Consider the following 19,373-nt stretch of genomic DNA (forward strand, 5'->3'; position numbering starts at 1 on the left):
TGAGCTAGGTACAGTACACATGTTACTCTAATCTACCCAGTGGGTTAGCCGTTGTTGCTAATCAACAACAAGCTTGTTTGCGTTTTATAGAACCAATGTTCACCATTTGGTTGTACTCATGGCAGATCAATTACAATTGGTTGTGGCAAAAAGGTCAAGAGGTGTTGTGGATTCACTGACAAAGAAGACTGAGTGCTGCTTATATCTTATATCATATCTTATTACTGCTTGAACTGGAGCCTGAAAATTATTGAAAATAACATATGTTGGGTGACTAGATTCCCTAATGCACAATAGGGAACATTGATTTGGGGCAAATTCCGCCATCCCGTTGAGCTCAATCCACCCACTAGGGTTGGATGGTATCCAGATTTTCATACCGTCATTCAGTTTCTGTATCATATCGGAGTATTTGCTATTACCGTAAGTGCACACACGATACACACTTTTTTTTATAGAGTATTTGCTATTACCGTAAGTGCACACACTATACACACTTTTTTATTTACAATTTAGTGCACCGGGGATCTTGATCCAGGAGTGGATTGAAGGCCTCTAATCTGGGTACCAGTCTTTTTAGCTAACATTCCACTCCTTGCCACTCCATGTCATTGCCAAAGATACTGTCCTTTTGGCAATCTCAATGTTCAATATGTAGCTGGATTAACGGCGGAGTTGCTCTTTGGTTGCTTGAAATAACATGAATATTTTCCATGACAACATCCCAAGCCTCAAAAATGTAAATAAACATTATAACAAAATCAAAAACAAACATTTAGCTGTTAGCTAGGCAAGTTGTTGTATTTTGAAGCTTAAAATCAAAGCAAATAGGTTTTGTGGTTGTAATTTCAGTAGCCTATATATTTAGTTTGAGGATTTAGACTTGAGCTAGCTACTTTTGACAGACTAGTTTCATCTGGACAAACAGAATACGGTTGCTTTGCAGCCGTATAGGTGTTCCTTGGAGAATAAAGTGACCAATATTTGGATAATCATTGTGATTGGAAGATAGCTGTGAGAGCTATCAATTAGGATTAGGATCAACTCCTCTATTCTCCTCGAGCTCATTAGTGATAGAATGTTCATATTCGAAAATTGCAGAAAGGCCAGTCTCTTTGGCAATGGCAAGGAGTGGAATGTTCGCTAAAGAGACTGGTAGTCAGGCTAGAATGTCTCTGCTGTAACCAAGAAGCTTGTTCTTGATATCTAGCCACTTAGCTAGCAAGTTAGCAAACCAAATGCAAAGCTGGATACCTGAGCTGAACATACTTTATTTGACACATCTTAGTTTTCTTAAAGGTATACTTATAGTTTTAAGCACCGGTGTAGCACACACTCGCGCAGCCACCTCAAGGCTGGGGTACCCCCAACGGTATTGAAAATCGCACCGTCGTTATTTCGAATTACCCTGGTATATGGTATAAAGGGTTATTGCTTAAGCCCAACGCCTACTCTCTTGCCTTGTGCTCATGGTGATATTTAGGCAGAACAGCAGAGAAGTCATGCTTTTTGCGTTGTTCAGAGTGGAGATACAGAATTGAGGCAATGAATCTACAAGAAACACCCCCCCCCCCCCCAATTCGTCAACCCACCATTGTCTGTGGATGAAATGGGGAGTTCCACATTTCCTCCATGCAATGCAAGAAGTATAAATTGCCTATTAGTCAGCTAATTTTAACAAGGGGGCAAGCAATGCTAAGCTAATACCATAGATGGCAAAATAATGAACATAGATAGCTACCATGTACCTAAATATTGGAACTGACTGTTAAGATGCAAAATAAAGGAAATAAATGTATGGGTGAAGGTCACCCCCAGGGCAGAATTTATATGCATAGCATCTTGTCCATGATGCCCTGAGGGCAAATGACTTCAAGCACAAATTAGTCAAATGCTTTTAGGGCAGTTTTATGTTATAATCAAGTCCAGGACTCTACGATTTCCATGACTTGGAGCTTGACTCGGACTTGGACATTGTTGACTTGAACTTGGACTCAAGTTCAAAGACTTGTGACTTTGTCAAGTAAAGTCCATCCCTATCATTACATGTATTTTCAGTACAACATCTTAGCTACAACAGCAAATGTTAGGTAGCTACAGTATTAGCAAAATATTTTTACTTATAAACTTATCTTGAAAGTTTTTTGGACCGCAGCCTCTAGCACTAACAAGGGAATAGTAACTCGACTACAGCTTGAGTATAAAGAACACAGACTTGGACTCAGATTTGCATTTGTTCTACCTCTATGACAGATCTGCCCTGAGAACGGAATTGGTTCCATAATACTCTAACGAGCCCAAACCACCTCATGACACAGACAGGAAACATGTCCAAACACAGCTAAACCAATGACATCACAGAATAAACACAGTTAGACCAATCAAATCACACAAACCAAACACAGCTAGACCAATCAAATCACAGACCAGTCCCAAACAACTGACCAACCAATCCAATCCAGCTGACCAACCAATCCACTGACCAACCAACCACAGCCAAGACCAGACCACCTCCCCAGACCCTACCAAGCCAGAAAGGGGCAGACTAATTCGGCTGGCTAGCGCGTAGCGCTGCATTTGGTGTGAGTATAGCGTGTCCTTTCCCTGTGCTTTGTTGCATAGGTGACCATATCTGTGGACGGCATTCTGACCACTACGGGCTACACCCAGGAAGACTACACCATGTTGGGCTCAGACGATTTCTTCTATGTGGGAGGAAGTCCCAGTACTGCCGACCTCCCTGGATCTCCTGTTAGCAACAACTTCATGGGCTGCCTCAAAGAGGTGGGGAGCACACACATGCACACTAACACACTTGTACACATCTACACATCATACACATGAATACACACATCTACATATGCAAAAATCCTTCATATACAGAGCTAGGCCTACAGGCTTATCTACACACTCATGATCTCATACTGTATACAGTAGTAAGGGACAGAGAGATACACACACACACACACACACACACACACACACACACACACATTTGGCAGAGGCACACACACACCATCCTCCCTTGTGCAGGCTGCAGCATCAGAGAGAATCAGCGATGAGTGTTGCTGAGGGAGCAGATGCAGCGCTAAGCGCTAACATGCTAATTAGCTCTGCCACCGAGACCGTCTATCCATCCGCTCTGCTCCAAAAAAGGGCCAACAGCGCACACACACGTGCACACATAAACACGGACATATGCACAAAAATGCATGTGCGCACACAAATAAACAGACACATAAAAACTCACAAACAAACTGACAGATGATGTGCCAACAGAGTGATATCAGTATTATTAGCATGTGTGGGGGGGAGGGGTGGGGGTTGGTTCTTCTATTGTGGGGACCTAAAATCCACACAGTTCACCACAACGATAGTAAAACAAGGAAAATGCTCCCTAGTGAGGGCATTTCCCACATCCTCATGAGGAGAAAGGCTATTTTAAGCTCAGGGGTTAGGTTTAGGGTTAGCATTAGGGTTATGGTTAGAATTAGGGTTAAGGTAAGGGTAAGGGGTTAGGTTTAGGAGTTAAGGTTAGGGTTAGTGAAAATAAGATTTTGAATGGTCGTGGTCCCCATGAGGATAGAAGAACATAACGTGTGCGTGTGGTTTATTGGAACTGATGGTGTTGTAGGCAGGCTGCTGTCAGAGACACATTTACATATCTAATGTGATCATATGCTAATCCATGAGAAATAATTAAGATGTACGACTGAACACACTCGCATGACTGATCATCAGCCCTGTACAACATTTCATGCACACCAACACCCAAACCCATGCACATACACACACATATATACACCCAAACACATTATTTCTCTCCGTCTCACACACACACATATAAAAGGGTATTTCAGTGATGCGTTTAGCTGAATTCTGCACAGTTCACAGACAAAGGTCTGATGTATGAAAGCAGAATGTTTGTGTGTGTGAGTGACATTGCAGCCATGAAAATGCTACTCACACACTTGGAGACAAAGATGGAGAGAGAAAGCGGTTCTATATTGAACCCTAATGAACTGAAGCCTTTTGCACTGCACCTCATAAGTTCTTCCTCGTCTCCTCTCCTCGTCTCCTCTCTTTTATCTAGACTGGTATGACAACACAAGTTTGGAGGAAGCAACATGACAGAGCTACCTGAGGTTTCGCTTCTTCTGTCCAACTAGCTCTGAACATTGTGACTGAAGGAGAAGAGACAAGGAGAGGGACATACCAGACTATTGATTGCTCTCTTCCCTTAACTTCTTACCCATGACCCTTAACCCCTCAACCCTGACCTCTAGGTGGTGTATAAGAACAATGATGTACGGTTGGAGCTGTCTCGGCTGGCTAAGCAGGGAGATGCTAAGATGAAGGTAAGACACCGTAGTTTCTTATTCACTGGTCTCAAATCACATCCTAAACCTTCAGTAGTCTATTGCTGCACAGCTCTATTCCTCGCTGTTTCACTTTATTTTATTGCGTCTATTTGATGTAAAAATGTGTTACATTTTAAATGCACTTCCCCATCCATCAGGTGAGCGGTATGGTGGCGTTTAAGTGTGAGAGTGTGGCGACCCTCGATCCTGTGACCTTTGACACCCCAGAGTCGTTTGTGGCATTAAGCAAGTGGAGCGCCAAGAAGGCAGGGTCAATCTCCTTTGACTTCCGAACGACAGAACCCAACGGACTGATGCTCTTCAGCCACGGGAAACCACGACAGCAGCAGCGCAAAGACCCCCGCACACCCCCCATCCTAAAGGTAAGGACACACACACACATTAACCTCGCACCGACCCTCGCACACACACACGTTCATATTATATTGATGTTTATACTTTTTGTTGGTGTTGATGTTCATGTTGTACTGTTTTTTTCTATTGTTGCCGTTACTGTTGCAGGTGGATTTCTTTGCCATCGAGATGCTGGATGGTCACCTGTATTTGCTGCTGGACATGGGCTCAGGAACCACCAAGACCAAGGCCATCGACAGGAAGGTCAATGATGGGGAGTGGTACCATGTCGACTTCCAGAGGGACGGGCGCTCAGGTATCTGATTGATCGATTTTATGTAACCAGGTCTAGGTGCCGTTTATTATGTTTTGTGTTATATTTATTTCATCCCTATACTGTATCTACCTGTACTTACACTATATATAGAAAAGTATGTGGACACCCCTTCAAAATGTGTTGTTTCGGGCTATTTCAGCCACACCCGTTGCTGACAGGTGTATAAAAATCGAGCACACAGCCATGCAATTTCCATAGACAAACATTGGCAAACTGTGACTTTCAACGTGGATCACAAGATGCAACCTTTCCAACAAGACAGTTTCTCAAACTTCTGCCCTGCTAGAGCTGCCCCGGTCAACTGTGCTGTTATTGTGAAGTGGAAACATCTAGGAGCAACAGCGGCTCAACTGCGAAGTGGTAGGCCGCACAAGCTAACAGTCATGGCACCGGTAGAGTGCTGATTCGCGCATTGCTTAAGAAAATTCCTCGGTTGCAACACTCACTACCGAGTTCCAAACTGCCTCTGGAAGCAACATCAGCACAATAACTGTTTTTCGGGAGCTTCGTGAAATAGGTATCCATTGCCTAGCAGCCGCACACAAGCCTAAGATCACCATGCACAATACCAAACGTCGGCTGGAGTGGTGTAAAGCTCCCCGCCATTGGACTCTGGAGCAGTGGAAAAGCGTTCTCTGGAGTGATGAATCACGCTTCACCATCTGGCAGTCCGACGGACGAATCTGGGTTTGGTGGATGCCAGGAGAACGCTACCTGCCACAATGCATAGTGCCAACTGTAAAGTTTGGTGGAGAAGGAATAATGGTCTTGGGCTGTTTTTTATGGTTCGGGCTAGTTCCAGTGAAGGGAAATCTTAATGCTACAGCATACAATGACATTCTAGATTATTCTGTGCTTCCAACTTTGTGGCAACAGTTTAGGGAAGGCCCTTTCCTGTTTCAGCATGACAATGCCTCCGTGCACAAATCGAGGTCCATACAGCAATGGTTTGTCGAGATCGGTGTGTAGAAGAACTTGACTGGCCTGCACAGAGCCCTGACCTCAACCCCATCGAACACCTTTGGAATGAATTGGAATGCCGACTGTGAGCCAGGTCTAATCGCCTGACATCAGTGCCCAACCTCACTAATGCTCGTGGCTGAATGGAAGCAGGTCCCCGGAGCAATGATCCAACATCTAGTGGAAAGCCTTCCCAGAAGAGTGGAGGCTGTTATAGCAGCAAATGGGGGGGACCAACTCCATTTTATTACCCATGATTTTGGAATGAGATGTTTACGTAGTGCACCTGTTTAGCACCCGGTTTGTCCTCATTGATTATATTTTGCTGCAAAGTGATTGTGTGGGTGGGAATTAGTCTGCCTGGGAACATAGACAATTTTTAACCGTATCTTACTCTTTTTGTTTATGACAATGACAGAAGAAGAGAAGGACAATAAATGGACTAAACTTATTCTTGGATTTCTCTCTTTTATTCGATTGTGTTGGAATTATTCCCAGGTCACTACCCAGCAAGCACATTTCATGGGTGTTGTGGGAACATATGTTTTTTGTGTCTTGATTTGTTCTGGGAACGAATCCATACGTTTCCTGACCGTTAAATCCATTTTTTAAACGTTCTGAGAACAGAAGTGAACATTTAGCCTGTTCTGGGAACATTCATTTTTAGGCTGCAGGGAGGTTCTGAGAACGTTTTACTCTGGTTCCTTGAACGTTTTCCTGGGAGGTTTTATTAACTCCCTGGGAATGGAAATTATAGGCTAGTTGGAGGTTTTTGAATAACTTCCTTAAAACGTTCACTGAATGTTTCAATACGATTTTTAATAAAACTGCTAACTCCAAGCACAGATAGGACACATAGAAATTCATTTCCTTAGGCATTAATCATGCAAACACATTTCTTTTTTATTTGGATACGGCATCAGTGAGATTCAAACCAATAATCTTCTGTTCTTTATAGATGGAATTCGTCCACTGCGCCACCAAGATGGAGCTAGCATGCCATGTTTTTTTTACCCATACAAAGCTTTTCATTTCATTCTATTCAAACAGACCCCATTTCAAAGGAAACAAGCACTCATTAAGATCAGTTGGGGACAATTCTCTGAAATGTTCTTGTGGTTTTTATGGAATGTTTTCTTTAACGTTCTCCGAACAATTTGAGAATGTGACGTTTCATAGAACCAGGAGGAAACCTGTAGGAATATGCTGACGTACTGAAATTCCCACAAAAGAACATTTGTTTCTTAACGTTCTCAGGAACAATTTGAGAACATTCCCAATTGTCAAACCAGTCCAACATTTTAAATGAAATGTATCCATGGCTAGTCACTCGAACCCTACCTATATGTACATCGCTACCTCATTTACCCCGTAACCCCTGCACATCGACTGGGATGTAATGCAATACTCATTATTGTTATTCACTGTGTATTCATTCCCTGTGTAACCATTTCTATTATTTTATTTCAATTATCTTTAGGACCCATAAGTAAGCATTTCACTGTTAGTCTACACCTGTTCCCAGGAAGTTGTGGGAAGGTTGTATGCAAAATAATCATTGGACAACCAAGCTCTAAGAAACATATGGTTCTCAGAACGTTATGTGCTATCTGGGTAGTAAGTGGCATCATAACCTTCTTGGTATTTGCCATTACACAAGGCAAGTAAATTAAGAACAATTCTTTATTTACAATGACGGTCTGGCAAGTGGCGAGGGGCAGAGGGGAAAGGTCTCTTAACATTTACATTTGAGCCATTTACCAGACTCTCAACTTTACAGTCAGTGCACCCTAATCATTGACCACCCTTCACCCTAACCTGCGCGTGTGTGTGTGTGTGTGTGCGTGTGTGTGTGTGTGCGTGTGTGTGTGTGCGTGTGTATGCGTGTGTGTGTGTGTGTGTGTGTGTGTGTGTGTGTGTGTGTGTGTGCGTGCGTGCGTGTGCGTGCGTGTGTAGGTACTATCTCAGTGAATTCACAGCGTACAGCGTACACAGCTCCAGGGGACAGTGAGATTCTAGACCTGGATGATACTCTGTACCTAGGAGGATTACCAGAGGATCGCCAAGGACTCATCTTCCCTACTGAGGTGTGTGTGTGTGTGTGTGTGTGTATGTTCGCACACTTGAGTGTATCGTGTGTGTGTGTGTGTGTGTGTGTGTAATCTTTCTGTCTCTCCTCCTCTCTGTAGGTGTGGACAGCGTTATTGAACTACGGCTATGTCGGCTGCGTGAGAGACCTGTTTGTGGACGGTCAGAGTAAGGACATCCGTCGTCTGGCTGAGGTTCAGAGGGCTGTAGGGGTTAAGCCCTCTTGCTCCAGAGAGCCTCCTAAACAGTGTCTGTCCAACCCCTGCCAACACAGCGCCACCTGCAGGTACTACTGTACTACTTCATCGCCACTTACTCAAGTCAAGTCTACTGTCTACTGTACTATTTTGACGTCTGCCTGACTGTTTCTAAAGGACTACCTTCACTTTTAACTGAGTTTTAGGCAGAAAGAAGACATTATCTAGACATATTTACCGAATGTCTAAATAAAAAAATTATAACAAAAATGTTTTGTTGTCACATACACCGGATAGGTGCAGTGAAATGTGTTGTTTTACATGGTAGTATGCGACCCTGGAGCAAATGAGGGTAATTAGGGTTAAGTGCCTTGCTCGACAGATTTTACACCTTGTCGGCTCAAGTATTCAAACCAGCGACCTTTCGCTTACTGGCCCAACCGCTACCTGCTGCCCCGTTGTCAATAAAGCACCTTGAATTTATATATTTAATTTAGCAGACGGTTTTATCCATTTCGACTTACAGTCATGTGTGCATATATTTTACGTATGGATGGCCCTGGAAATCAAAACAACCCTTGCGGTGAAAGTGCCATGCTCGACCAACTCGACCAATAGGACCCTTCGCTAATCCCCCGCCCCAGAATTTTGGCCAACCAATCGCAGCGCTCCATTGGATAACAACTGTCGCTAACCAAGCTCTAGTACAGCGCCTAGGACAAGCTTTAGTGAAGGGTGAATTGAGGAATTCCAGTGTATGAAGTCTGTAGTTGGATCTACTCTGGCATGACCCTTGACTTGACACTTGACCTTTAACCCTAACCTCTTACCTCTGCAGGGAGGGCTGGAACAGATACGTGTGTGACTGCTCTGGGACCGGATACCTGGGACGGGCCTGTGAGAGAGGTGAGCGGATGGGGAGAGACGGAGGGATGAAGAGAGGGGGAAGGAGGTGGTGTTATTTAGTCTCTGGTTTATTAAAGCATTGTCTACTGTATAGTTACTTCCCCTGAACAGCCACACTGAACCAACAAAACATATAAAAAGAGACAGACCGAGAGAGATGGAAGAAGGTAGATTGAGTGAGTGATGGATGAAGTGAATCCCTGAGAGACTTATGGGAAAGATGAAGAGAGAGAGACAGATGGAGAAAAGAAAGATGAGTCAGAGAGGGAGGAGAGCGAGCATGTTGTCATGGTGAAGCAGCTGATTCTGTTACCATGGTAATTCATTTTCTTGCCAATGTCTAACAAACACACACACCTCAGATCCGTCCATAATAGGGAGATTAAGAGAGAGAGAGAGAGAGAGAGAGAGAGAGAGAGAGAGAGAGAGAGAGAGAGAGAGAGAGAGAGAGAGAGAGAGAGAGAGAGAGAGAGAGAGAGAGAGAGAGAGAGAGAGAGAGAGAGAGAGAGAGAGAGAGAGAGAGAGAGAGAGAGAGAGAGAGAGAGAGAGAGAGAGAGAGAGAGAGAGAGAGAGAGACTCAGTAACTGGTGGTTCAGTGGATTAAAGGATGGACAGATGGAGAAACAGATGGAGAGAGTGATTTGCCATGTTTACTCCTACCTGCGGGTTCTACCTCTTTCTTTCTCTCTATCCCTCTCGCTCTCTCTCTCCATCTCCCTCATATCTCTCTCGATCTCTTTGTCCCCAATATTCTCTCAGATCTGTTTGTTTCTTCAGTTTTATTCCAGAGCAGTCGTCACAAGGACACGTTCAGACATATTGCCTTCATTATCATCCGTCCTTCTCAATCTCCCTCTTTCTACCCCCCTCCTTAGTCAGGTGCTCTGCTGAAGTGCCATTTTAGCGTTTCAATTAGTCAGCTGTTTAGAAATTACTCAGGTGTGTGTGTATGTGCACTCGTATGTGTTAGTTAGTTATGTTACCGTGATGTAACAGGCTAACCTCCAGTTAATGAGGATTCATTTGCATTTTAGCCAAAAGCTTTTCTCCCGCTCTTCCACTCTCTTCCTCTCTCGCCTTCTCCCCATTTCTCCTTTGCTCTATCCTTCCTCGCTTTACTGAACACTCCTCTGTTCCCTCTGAAATTCACTCCCTTATTCACATTCACACACACACAAACACACACTGAGCTCATTAGTATTCATGAGGCCTCTCTCTTCCTGTTCTCTTGTTTTCGCCTCCAACGGTCTTCCACGGAAACAGAGATAGGAGGAGAGAGAGAGGAGTGAGAGAGAGATGAACGAAGGATCAGAGAAAGGTAGAAACGGAGAAAAAGGATAGAACCATCTCTCTCTCAGCCGTCTCATGGAAAATAAGCAGCTTTCAATTTGATTTATTTTCTGGCATTTAAATCAAACTGCAGACACTGGCTTGATTTGGTCTCATCTGGACTGGTCTGGGCTGGTCTGGACTTGTCTTTTCTTGTCACTAGCAGATATTCATGTCTTCTTCTGCTTCCTTCCCTCCTCTAGATGCGACCATCCTGTCCTATGATGGTAGTAAGTTTATGAAGGTCCAGTTGCCCGTAGCGATGCACACTGAGGCGGAGGACGTGTCGCTACGGTTTCGCTCCCAGCGGGCCTACGGTGTTCTCATGGCAACAACATCACGGAACTCAGCCGACACGCTCCGACTGGAGCTGGATGGGGGCCGTGTCCGTCTCACTGTCAACCTAGGTACAAACACACAGACATACTGTCAACCTAGGTACAAACACACAGACATACTGTCAACCTAGGTACACACACACATACTGTCAACCTAGGTACAAACACACATACACTGTCAACCTAGGTACACACACACATACACTGTCAACCTAGGTACACACACACATACTGTCAACCTAGGTACACACACACATACACTGTCAACCTAGGTACACACAAACATACACTGTCAACCTAGGTACACACACACATACACTGTCAACCTAGGTACACACACACATACTGTCAACCTAGGTACAAACACACCTGCACTGTCAACCTAGGTACACACACACATACACTGTCAACCTAGGTACACACACACATACACTGTCAACCTAGGTACACACACACATACACTGTCAACCTAGGTACACACACACCTACACTGTCAACCTAGGTACACACACACATACTGTCAACCTAGGTACACACACACATACACTGTCAACCTAGGTACACACACACATACACTGTCAACCTAGGTACACACACACATACACTGTCAACCTAGGTACACACACACATACTGTCAACCTAGGTACAAACACACCTGCACTGTCAACCTAGGTACACACACACATACACTGTCAACCTAGGTACACACACACATACCGTCAACCTAGGTACACACTAACCCATACTGTCAACCTCGGTAAACATATACACACACTTTTAATCAAAGCACATACACACATATTGTTAGCCTAGATGCACACAGACACTGTCAACCTAAGTACACACACATAATCTGAGAATAGGGTGCACACATCAATTTACACCTAAATCTGATATTACACATACACAAACACTCACATCCACACTATTGTGCTGTACTGTACTGTCTGTCTGTGTATTGTTGAACAGAGGGTTGGTCCTCACGGTCCGAGGCTGCGTTCCCTGCTCACTCCCAGATGACCACTGCACCCCTAAGATCACACACACACACACATGCAGGGGTGTGTGTTGGTCTCTGGCTGTAGCATCTGCGTCTCTGCTGTGGTTGACGACACCCGACACACTGAGGTATTATGGGAACCATGACCTCTGACCTCCCATGAGCCTCTGCTCCACCAGGGGCGGGATTTGGTACTCTGTTGCTAGGTGATGGAAATATGGGGCCAAGCCGACCTCAGTGTCCTGATGTTATGGATGTCATAGTCACTGAGGCCATCACTCTGACCAGAGTAGCCAATGACACACCGTTTATACTGAAACCTCTCACTCTCCCTCAGCCAATTACAGAGCAAGCCAATTCAGAGATCAACTAATCTTATCTGCTGGATTCACTGTGCTGTTATGCCATTTGCTCAGAGCAGATTGCAGAACGCCATATCCTCTGCTCTGATTGGCCCGTAACCCCCTCCCAGCTTGCCCCCAGGAGGTGGGGAGAGTGTGTGTTCTCAGTGAGGTGTGTAGCGTGTGTTGGTGTGTTTGTCCCCAGCGCGTGGTATTCTGTGTTTGTGCAGCGTTAACCCTCTGCTCTGCTCTCCCTCCAGACTGTATCAGGATTAACTGTACCGCCAGTAAGTCACGCCCGATCTCACACTACCTCTCAGTACGTGTGTGTTTGTGAGCGTGTGTGTGTTAGTGAGCGCGTGTGTTTGAATGCGCGTGTGTTTGTGGATGTGCGACTGACTGTATGCTTCTTCTAGAGTCCAGGGTGACTAAGGCAGCCATTTTAGAGAAAAGGCAAGAGAGAAGAGCGAGAGAGGAAAGGGGGGGAGGGGGGGGGGTGTTAGTGAAGGAGGCAAGGGGGAACAGGAAAAAGAGGTACAGAGGGAAGACAGAGGAGAGCCAAGGGAAAAGAGAGAGTGAGAGACAGAGATGTACAGAGGAGTGTGAAGGTGTGGAGTTCCATCACGGGGATTGACTGAAAGCTTCTTAGGGCTTCTGGGTAATTATGTCTCCTTCACGCCGGAAACAAAGGACTCTATCCCTCCATCCCTTTACATCCCTCCATCCATCCCTTCCTCTCTCCCTCTGTCTGAGGGCTTGGTTTGTCTGGATGTTGTTTTCGTGACTTGAGCTCTGTGTGTGTGTGTGTGTGTGTCCTTTCACCACGGAAGACGGCTCTATGACGGTATCCTGGTTCTCTCAAAGGGAGAAGGTGTTGCCATGGGAACAATACTAGCCGACTTTCTTATCTCCATCTGCAGTATGTAACATAATGCTTTTTATAAGCATATAAACCTTCAAAATGGATTATGATTTTCTAATGATCCTGAGTTATCAGCCATTTTGAGTCTAAAATACTGCCATGGAAAGAACTTCATATTCTGAGTTGATTATAAAACATAACAAGAGTTCATACCATTCAATAACTCAATGATAATGTCACCATTCAGTCTATGGGCGTGCAAAAGGACAATCGATTGTATTTTATACATCTGATTTGTATAAGTTCCATAGACATTGGTTCCGCAATTAGCCTCTCTTCCATGACCACATTCCATGGTCCTGTGAGTGTGTGAGTGAGTGTGTGTCCTGGCTGTTCTCGAGTTGACATGGATCACTGCCTCATACTCACATAAGCCCATTCACCCCATCTCACACACACACACACACACACACACACACACACACACACACACACACACACACACACACACACACACACACACACACACACACACACACACACACTCACTCTCAGGCAGTGATCCATGGTAACAGGATGAGATGCTCATGCCCAGAGCACAGCTGAGACTCCTCAGGGGAGCCCTCTGTCCTCTCCTGAAAACGAATCACACCTAACACACCTCACACACACACTCACACATGCATGTACACACACAGAGAGACCTCACACATGCAGCAATATGCTATGTGTTTGTGTCTGTGTGTGTCATGGTGCTGACATTTCCCACAGCAGAATCTGTCAGGCTGTTTACCTCTCGCCTTATCATCACTCCTATATGTCAACCCCCACCCCTCCCACCCACCCACCCACCCCACCCCCACACCCCTCCACACACACACACACGCTGGTCTAGCCTGGCAAGTTTTCACTATTTGAGAGAGAGAGAGAGAGAGAGAAAGACTGACAGGGGGAGACAAGAAATGAGGAGAGATGTACTGATAGGGGGGATGAAAGGACTGACAGAGAGAGAGACATAGAGAGAGAGATGGACAGTGAGACAAAGAGGCAGAGAAGAGGGGAGGGAAAAAGAGAGCGATGGATGGAGAATATTCTTCCTGCTGTATGCCAGCTCTCCATCAAGCCCTTCTAGCTACAGGGCTGAATATCTAGTGCCACCATGTGGCTGAAACGGTAGGACTCTATGGCAGGAGACATGGGTGTGTGTGCCTGCCTACCTGTGTGCCTGTGTGGGTGTGTGAAAGTATGTCTAAGGTGTTTGTCTGTGTACAGGTATGTGTGTATTAACTAACTGGAATGTGTGTAGGTAAGGGTCCAGAGACCATCTTTGCGGGGGTGGGGCTGAATGATAATGAGTGGCACACGGTCAGAGTGGTGCGTCGTGGGAAAAGCCTCAAACTCACCGTCGACGACCTGCAACCTGTAGAAGGTAACCATAGCATCCCCCCAACACTGTCAACCCTGACTATTCAGCCCTAACCTTAACCACTGTCCTCAAACCCATAACCTGCAGACCTGGCTTAAATACATACAAGCACTTGAAGTGTCTTGTATTTAGCTTACCTGGTCCAATGTAACCAATGGAATATTCCCAAAAGTGCAAACTCCACTCACCTGAGACTCTGGTCAAGCTAAATCAAGCGCACCTCAAGTGTTTGAATGTATTTGACCCCGGTCTGCTAATCTCTCCCCTGATCCCTGACCTCTAACCCCTCCAGGTCAGATGGCAGGCGACCACACCCAGCTGGAGTTCCACAACGTGGAGACAGGCATTGTGACGGAGAAGCGCTTCATGCCCGCTGTGCCCTCCAACTTCATAGGGCACCTGCAGGGCCTCACCCTCAACGGGATGCCTTACATAGACCTCTGTAAGGACAGAGTACACACCTACACACGCCTTACGCACACCTTACACCAGGGGTGTCAAACATACAGCCCGTAGGCCGGTGGTTTGAGTAAGAAATAATACATATATATGTGTACAAATACAAAACATTAAGGGCAACTGGTCTTTCCATGACATAAACTGACCAGGTGAATCCAGGTGAAAGATGAAAGCTATGATTGCTTATTGATGTCACTTGTTAAATCCACTTCAATCCGTGTAGATGAAGGGTAGGAGACACGTTAAAGAAGGATTTTTAAACCTAAAGACAATTAAGACATGGATTGTGAACGGATTGTGCCGGTTAGGGGGTGAATGGTCAGGACAAAAAAATGTAAGGTCATTTGAACAGGGTATGGTAGGAGGTGCCAGGAGCACCAGTTTGGGTCAAGAACTGCAACACTGTAGAGTTTTTCACACTCAACAGTTTCCCTTAATGGCCATGTACTCTTACAGTGGCTTGCAAAAGTATTCACCCCCTTGGCATTTTTCCTATTTTGTTGCCTTACAACATGTAATTAAAATGGATTTTTGGGGGGTTTGTATCATTTGATTTACACAACATGCCTACTACCACTTTGAAGATGCAAAATATTTCTTATTGTGAAACAAACATGAAATAAGACAAAAAAAGGAAAACTTGAGCATGCATAACTTTTCACCCCCCCTTCCCTCCAAAGTCAATACTTTGTAGAGCCACCTTTTGCAGCAATTACAGCTGCAAGTCTCTTGGGGTATATCTCTATAAGCTTGGCAGTTTTTCCTCCAGAATTTCCCTGTATTTAGCGCCATTCATCATTCCTTCAATTCTGACCAGTTTCCCAGTCCCTGCTGACGAAAAACATCCTCACAGCATGATGCTGCCACCACCATGCTTCACTGTGAGGATGGTTGTCTCGGGGTGATGAGAGGGGTTGGGTTTGCGCCAGACATAGCATTTTCCTTGATGGCCAAAAAGCGCAATTTTAGTCTCATCTGACCAGAGTACCTTCTTCCATATGTTTGGGGAGTCTCCTACATGCCTTTTGGCGAACACCAAACATGTTTGCTTATTTTTTTCTTTAAACAATGGCTTTTTTCTGGTCGCTCTTCCGTAAAGCCCAGCTCTGTGGAGTGGCCCTATGGACAGATACTCCAATCTCCGCTGTGGAGCTTTGCAGCTCCTTCAGGGTTATCTTTGGTCTCTTTCTTGCCTCTCTGATTAATGCCCTCCTTGCCTGGTCCGTGAGTGTTGGTGGGCGGCCCTCTCTTGGCAGGTTTGTTGAGGTGCCATATTCTTTCCATTTTTTAATAATGGATTTGATGGTGCTCCGTGGGATGTTCAAAGTTCCCGATATTTTTTTATAACCCAACCCTGATCTGTACTTCTCCACAACTTTGTCCCTGACCTGTTTGGGGAGCTCCTTGGTGTTCATGGTGCCACTTGCTTGGTGATGCCTCTTGCTTAGAGGTGTTGCAGTCTCTGGGGCCTTTCAGAGCAGGTGTATATATATATATATATATATATACACTGAGATCATGTGACAGATCATGTGACACTTAGATTGCACACAGGTGGACCAGATCTTATTTCGGGACTTCATAGCAAAGGGGTTGAATACACACCGCTTTTCCGTTTTAAATGTTGGAGGGCCAGTAGGAGGCACTCTTTCCTCTGGTCTAAAGAAAATATCCCAATGCCCCAGTGTAGGGTGCCGTCTTTCGGATGGGACGTTAAAATGGGTGTCCTGACTCTCTGAGGTCATTAAATGGCACTTATCATAAGAGTAGGGGTGTTAACCCCGGTATCCTGGCTAAATTCCCAATCTGGCCCTCAAACCATCACGGTCACCTAATAATCCCCCGTTTACAATTGGCTCATTCATCCCCCTCCTCTCCCCTGTAACTATTCCCCAGGTCGTTGCTGCAAATGAGAACGTGTTCTCAGGCAACATACCTGGCAAAATAACGGATAAATTTAAAACAAAAAATGTAACAAGTTATTTTTTTCATTTCACTTCACCAGTTTGGACTATTTTGTGTATGTCCATTACATGAAATCCAAATAAAAATCAATTTAAATTACAGGTTGTAATGTAACAAAATAGGAGAAATGCCAAGGGCGTGAATACTTTTGCAAGGCACTGTATAATCTCCACCAGCACCAGCCAGAAGAGGACTGGCCACCCCTCAGAGCCTGGTTCCTCTCTAGGTTTCTTCCTAGGTTCCTGCCATTCTAGGGAGTTTTTCCTAGCCACTGTACTTCTACACCTGCATTGCTGTTTGGGGTTTTGGGCTGGATTTCTATATAAGAACTTTGTGACATCTGCTGCTGTAAAAAGGGCTTTATAAATACATTTGATTGATTGATTGATATTCCATGTGTATCAAGAATGGGCCAACCCCAAAGGACATCCAGCCAACTTGAGTCAACATGGGCCAGCATCCCTGTGGGATGCTTTCAACACCTTGTAGAGGTCATGCCCCGACAAATTGAGGCTGTTCTAAAGGCAAAAGGGGAAGGGTTGCAACTGAATATTAGGGAGGTGTTCTTAATGTTTTATACACTCAGTGGGGGAAAACAACTAAAATATTTAACAATGACTAAAACTAAATCGAAACTGTGTAGGAAGGATAATGGACCTATTGTATATTCATACTGTTTATTGACTGTGTCCAGCTTGCTAATAATCACCAAAATGAAAGTTAGACAGTCAGAGAGCATCGAAAGTCCCCAAAACGATGGATAGAGGACTATTTTCTGAAAATGTTCACAGCGAGGAAATATAGCACATTTTTTGTGCGGCACTCCTTGTTGAAGGCCGAATGCGGCCCCTGGGGCAAAATTAGTTTGACACCCCTGCCTTACACACACCTGAACCCTCAACGGCATGCCCCATACCTCTGTAAGAACAGAGTATTCAGCTACCATCACTACTTATACCCACACACCTTAAACATACACAACTGCACTTACGCTGAATGACACACCATACGTAGGCCGCTGTAAAACCAGAGTTCAGACACACCTTACATGCTTCTCACGCTGGTAGGCATTCCCTATAGACCTCTGTAAGGATAGAGAACACACACCTACACACACCTTACACACACATACAGTGCCATCGGAAAGTATTCAGACCCCTTGACTTTTTCCACATTTTGTTACGTTACTGCCTTATTCTAAAATGGATTAAACTCATTGTTTTCCTCATCAATCTACACACAATATCCCACAATGACAAAGAAAAACAGGTTTTTAGAAATTTTAACAGATGTATTCATATTAAAAAACAGAAAACCTTATTTACATAAGTATTCAGACCTTTTGCTATGAGACTCGAAATTGAGCTCAGGTGCATCCTGTTTCCATTGATCATCCTCGAGATGTTTCTACAACTTCACTGGAGTCCGCCTGTGGTAAATTCAATTGATTCGACATGATTTGGAAAGGCACACACCTGTCTATGTAAGGTCCCAGAGTTGACAGTGCATGTCAGAGCAAAAACCAAGCAATGAGGTCATAGGAGTTGTCCGTAGAGCTCCGGGACAGGATTGTGTCGAGGCACAGATCTGGGGAAGGCTACCAAAACATGTCTGCAGCATTGAAGGTCCCCAAGCACCACCAAGACTCTTCCTAGAGCTGGCCACCCGGCCAAACTGAGCAATCGGGCGAGATAGGACTTGTTTAGGGAGGTGACCAAGAACCCGAAGGTCACTCTGACAGAGCTCCAGAGTTCCTCTGTGGAGATGGGAGAACCTTCCAGAAGGACAACCATCTCTGCAGCACTCCACCAATCAGGCCTTTATGGTGGAGTGTCCAGACGGAAGCCACTCTTCAGTAGAAGGCACATGACAGCCCGCTTGGAGTTTGCCAAAAGGCACCTAAAGGACTTTCAGCCCATGAGAAACTAGATTCTCTGGACTGATGAAACCAAGATAGAACTCTTTGACCTGAATGCCAAGTGTCAAGTCTGGAGGAAACCCTCCACGATCCCTACGGTGAAGGATGGTGGTGGCAGCAGCATGCGTGGGGATGTTTTTCAGCGGCAGGGACTGGGAAACTAGTAAGGATAAATAAATGATAAATTAAGCAAAGTACAGAGAGATCCTTGATGAAAACTTGCTCCAGAGAACTCAGGACCTCAGGACCTCGGTTCACCTTCCAGAAGGACATGACCCTAAGCACACAGCCAAGACAATGCATGAGTGGCTTCAGGACACGTCTCTGAATATCCTTGAGTGGCCCAGCCAGAGCCCGGACTTGAACCCTATCTAACATCTCTGGAGAGACCTAAAAATAGCTGTGCAGCGACGCTCCCCATCCAACCTGACAGAGCTTGAGTGGATCTGCAGAAAATAATGGGAGAAACTCCCCAAATACAGGTGTGCCAAGCTTGTAGCGTCATACCCAAGAAGACTCGAGGCTGTAATCG

At 45.1% G+C, this 19,373-nt stretch overlaps 1 protein-coding gene across 13 annotated transcripts in view; it reads left to right on the forward strand.

Moving 5' to 3' along the window:
- LOC139376585 (neurexin-1a-like) overlaps positions 1-19,373 on the forward strand; it is a 78,922-nt gene that overhangs the window by 28,164 nt on the left and 31,385 nt on the right. For all 13 annotated transcript variants that reach the window (XM_071119339.1, XM_071119345.1, XM_071119350.1 and 10 more), the window contains 11 exons: positions 2,623-2,784; positions 4,287-4,358; positions 4,520-4,744; positions 4,884-5,031; positions 7,969-8,099; positions 8,202-8,386; positions 9,136-9,203; positions 10,736-10,939; positions 12,472-12,498; positions 14,380-14,502; positions 14,792-14,941. In XM_071119339.1, coding sequence (XP_070975440.1) covers positions 2,623-2,784; positions 4,287-4,358; positions 4,520-4,744; positions 4,884-5,031; positions 7,969-8,099; positions 8,202-8,386; positions 9,136-9,203; positions 10,736-10,939; positions 12,472-12,498; positions 14,380-14,502; positions 14,792-14,941 — 1,495 coding nt within the window. The remainder of the gene's footprint in view (positions 1-2,622; positions 2,785-4,286; positions 4,359-4,519; positions 4,745-4,883; positions 5,032-7,968; positions 8,100-8,201; positions 8,387-9,135; positions 9,204-10,735; positions 10,940-12,471; positions 12,499-14,379; positions 14,503-14,791; positions 14,942-19,373) is intronic.

This window comes from Oncorhynchus clarkii, chromosome 20 (assembly GCF_045791955.1).
Source record: "Oncorhynchus clarkii lewisi isolate Uvic-CL-2024 chromosome 20, UVic_Ocla_1.0, whole genome shotgun sequence".
Lineage (NCBI taxonomy): Eukaryota > Metazoa > Chordata > Actinopteri > Salmoniformes > Salmonidae > Oncorhynchus > Oncorhynchus clarkii.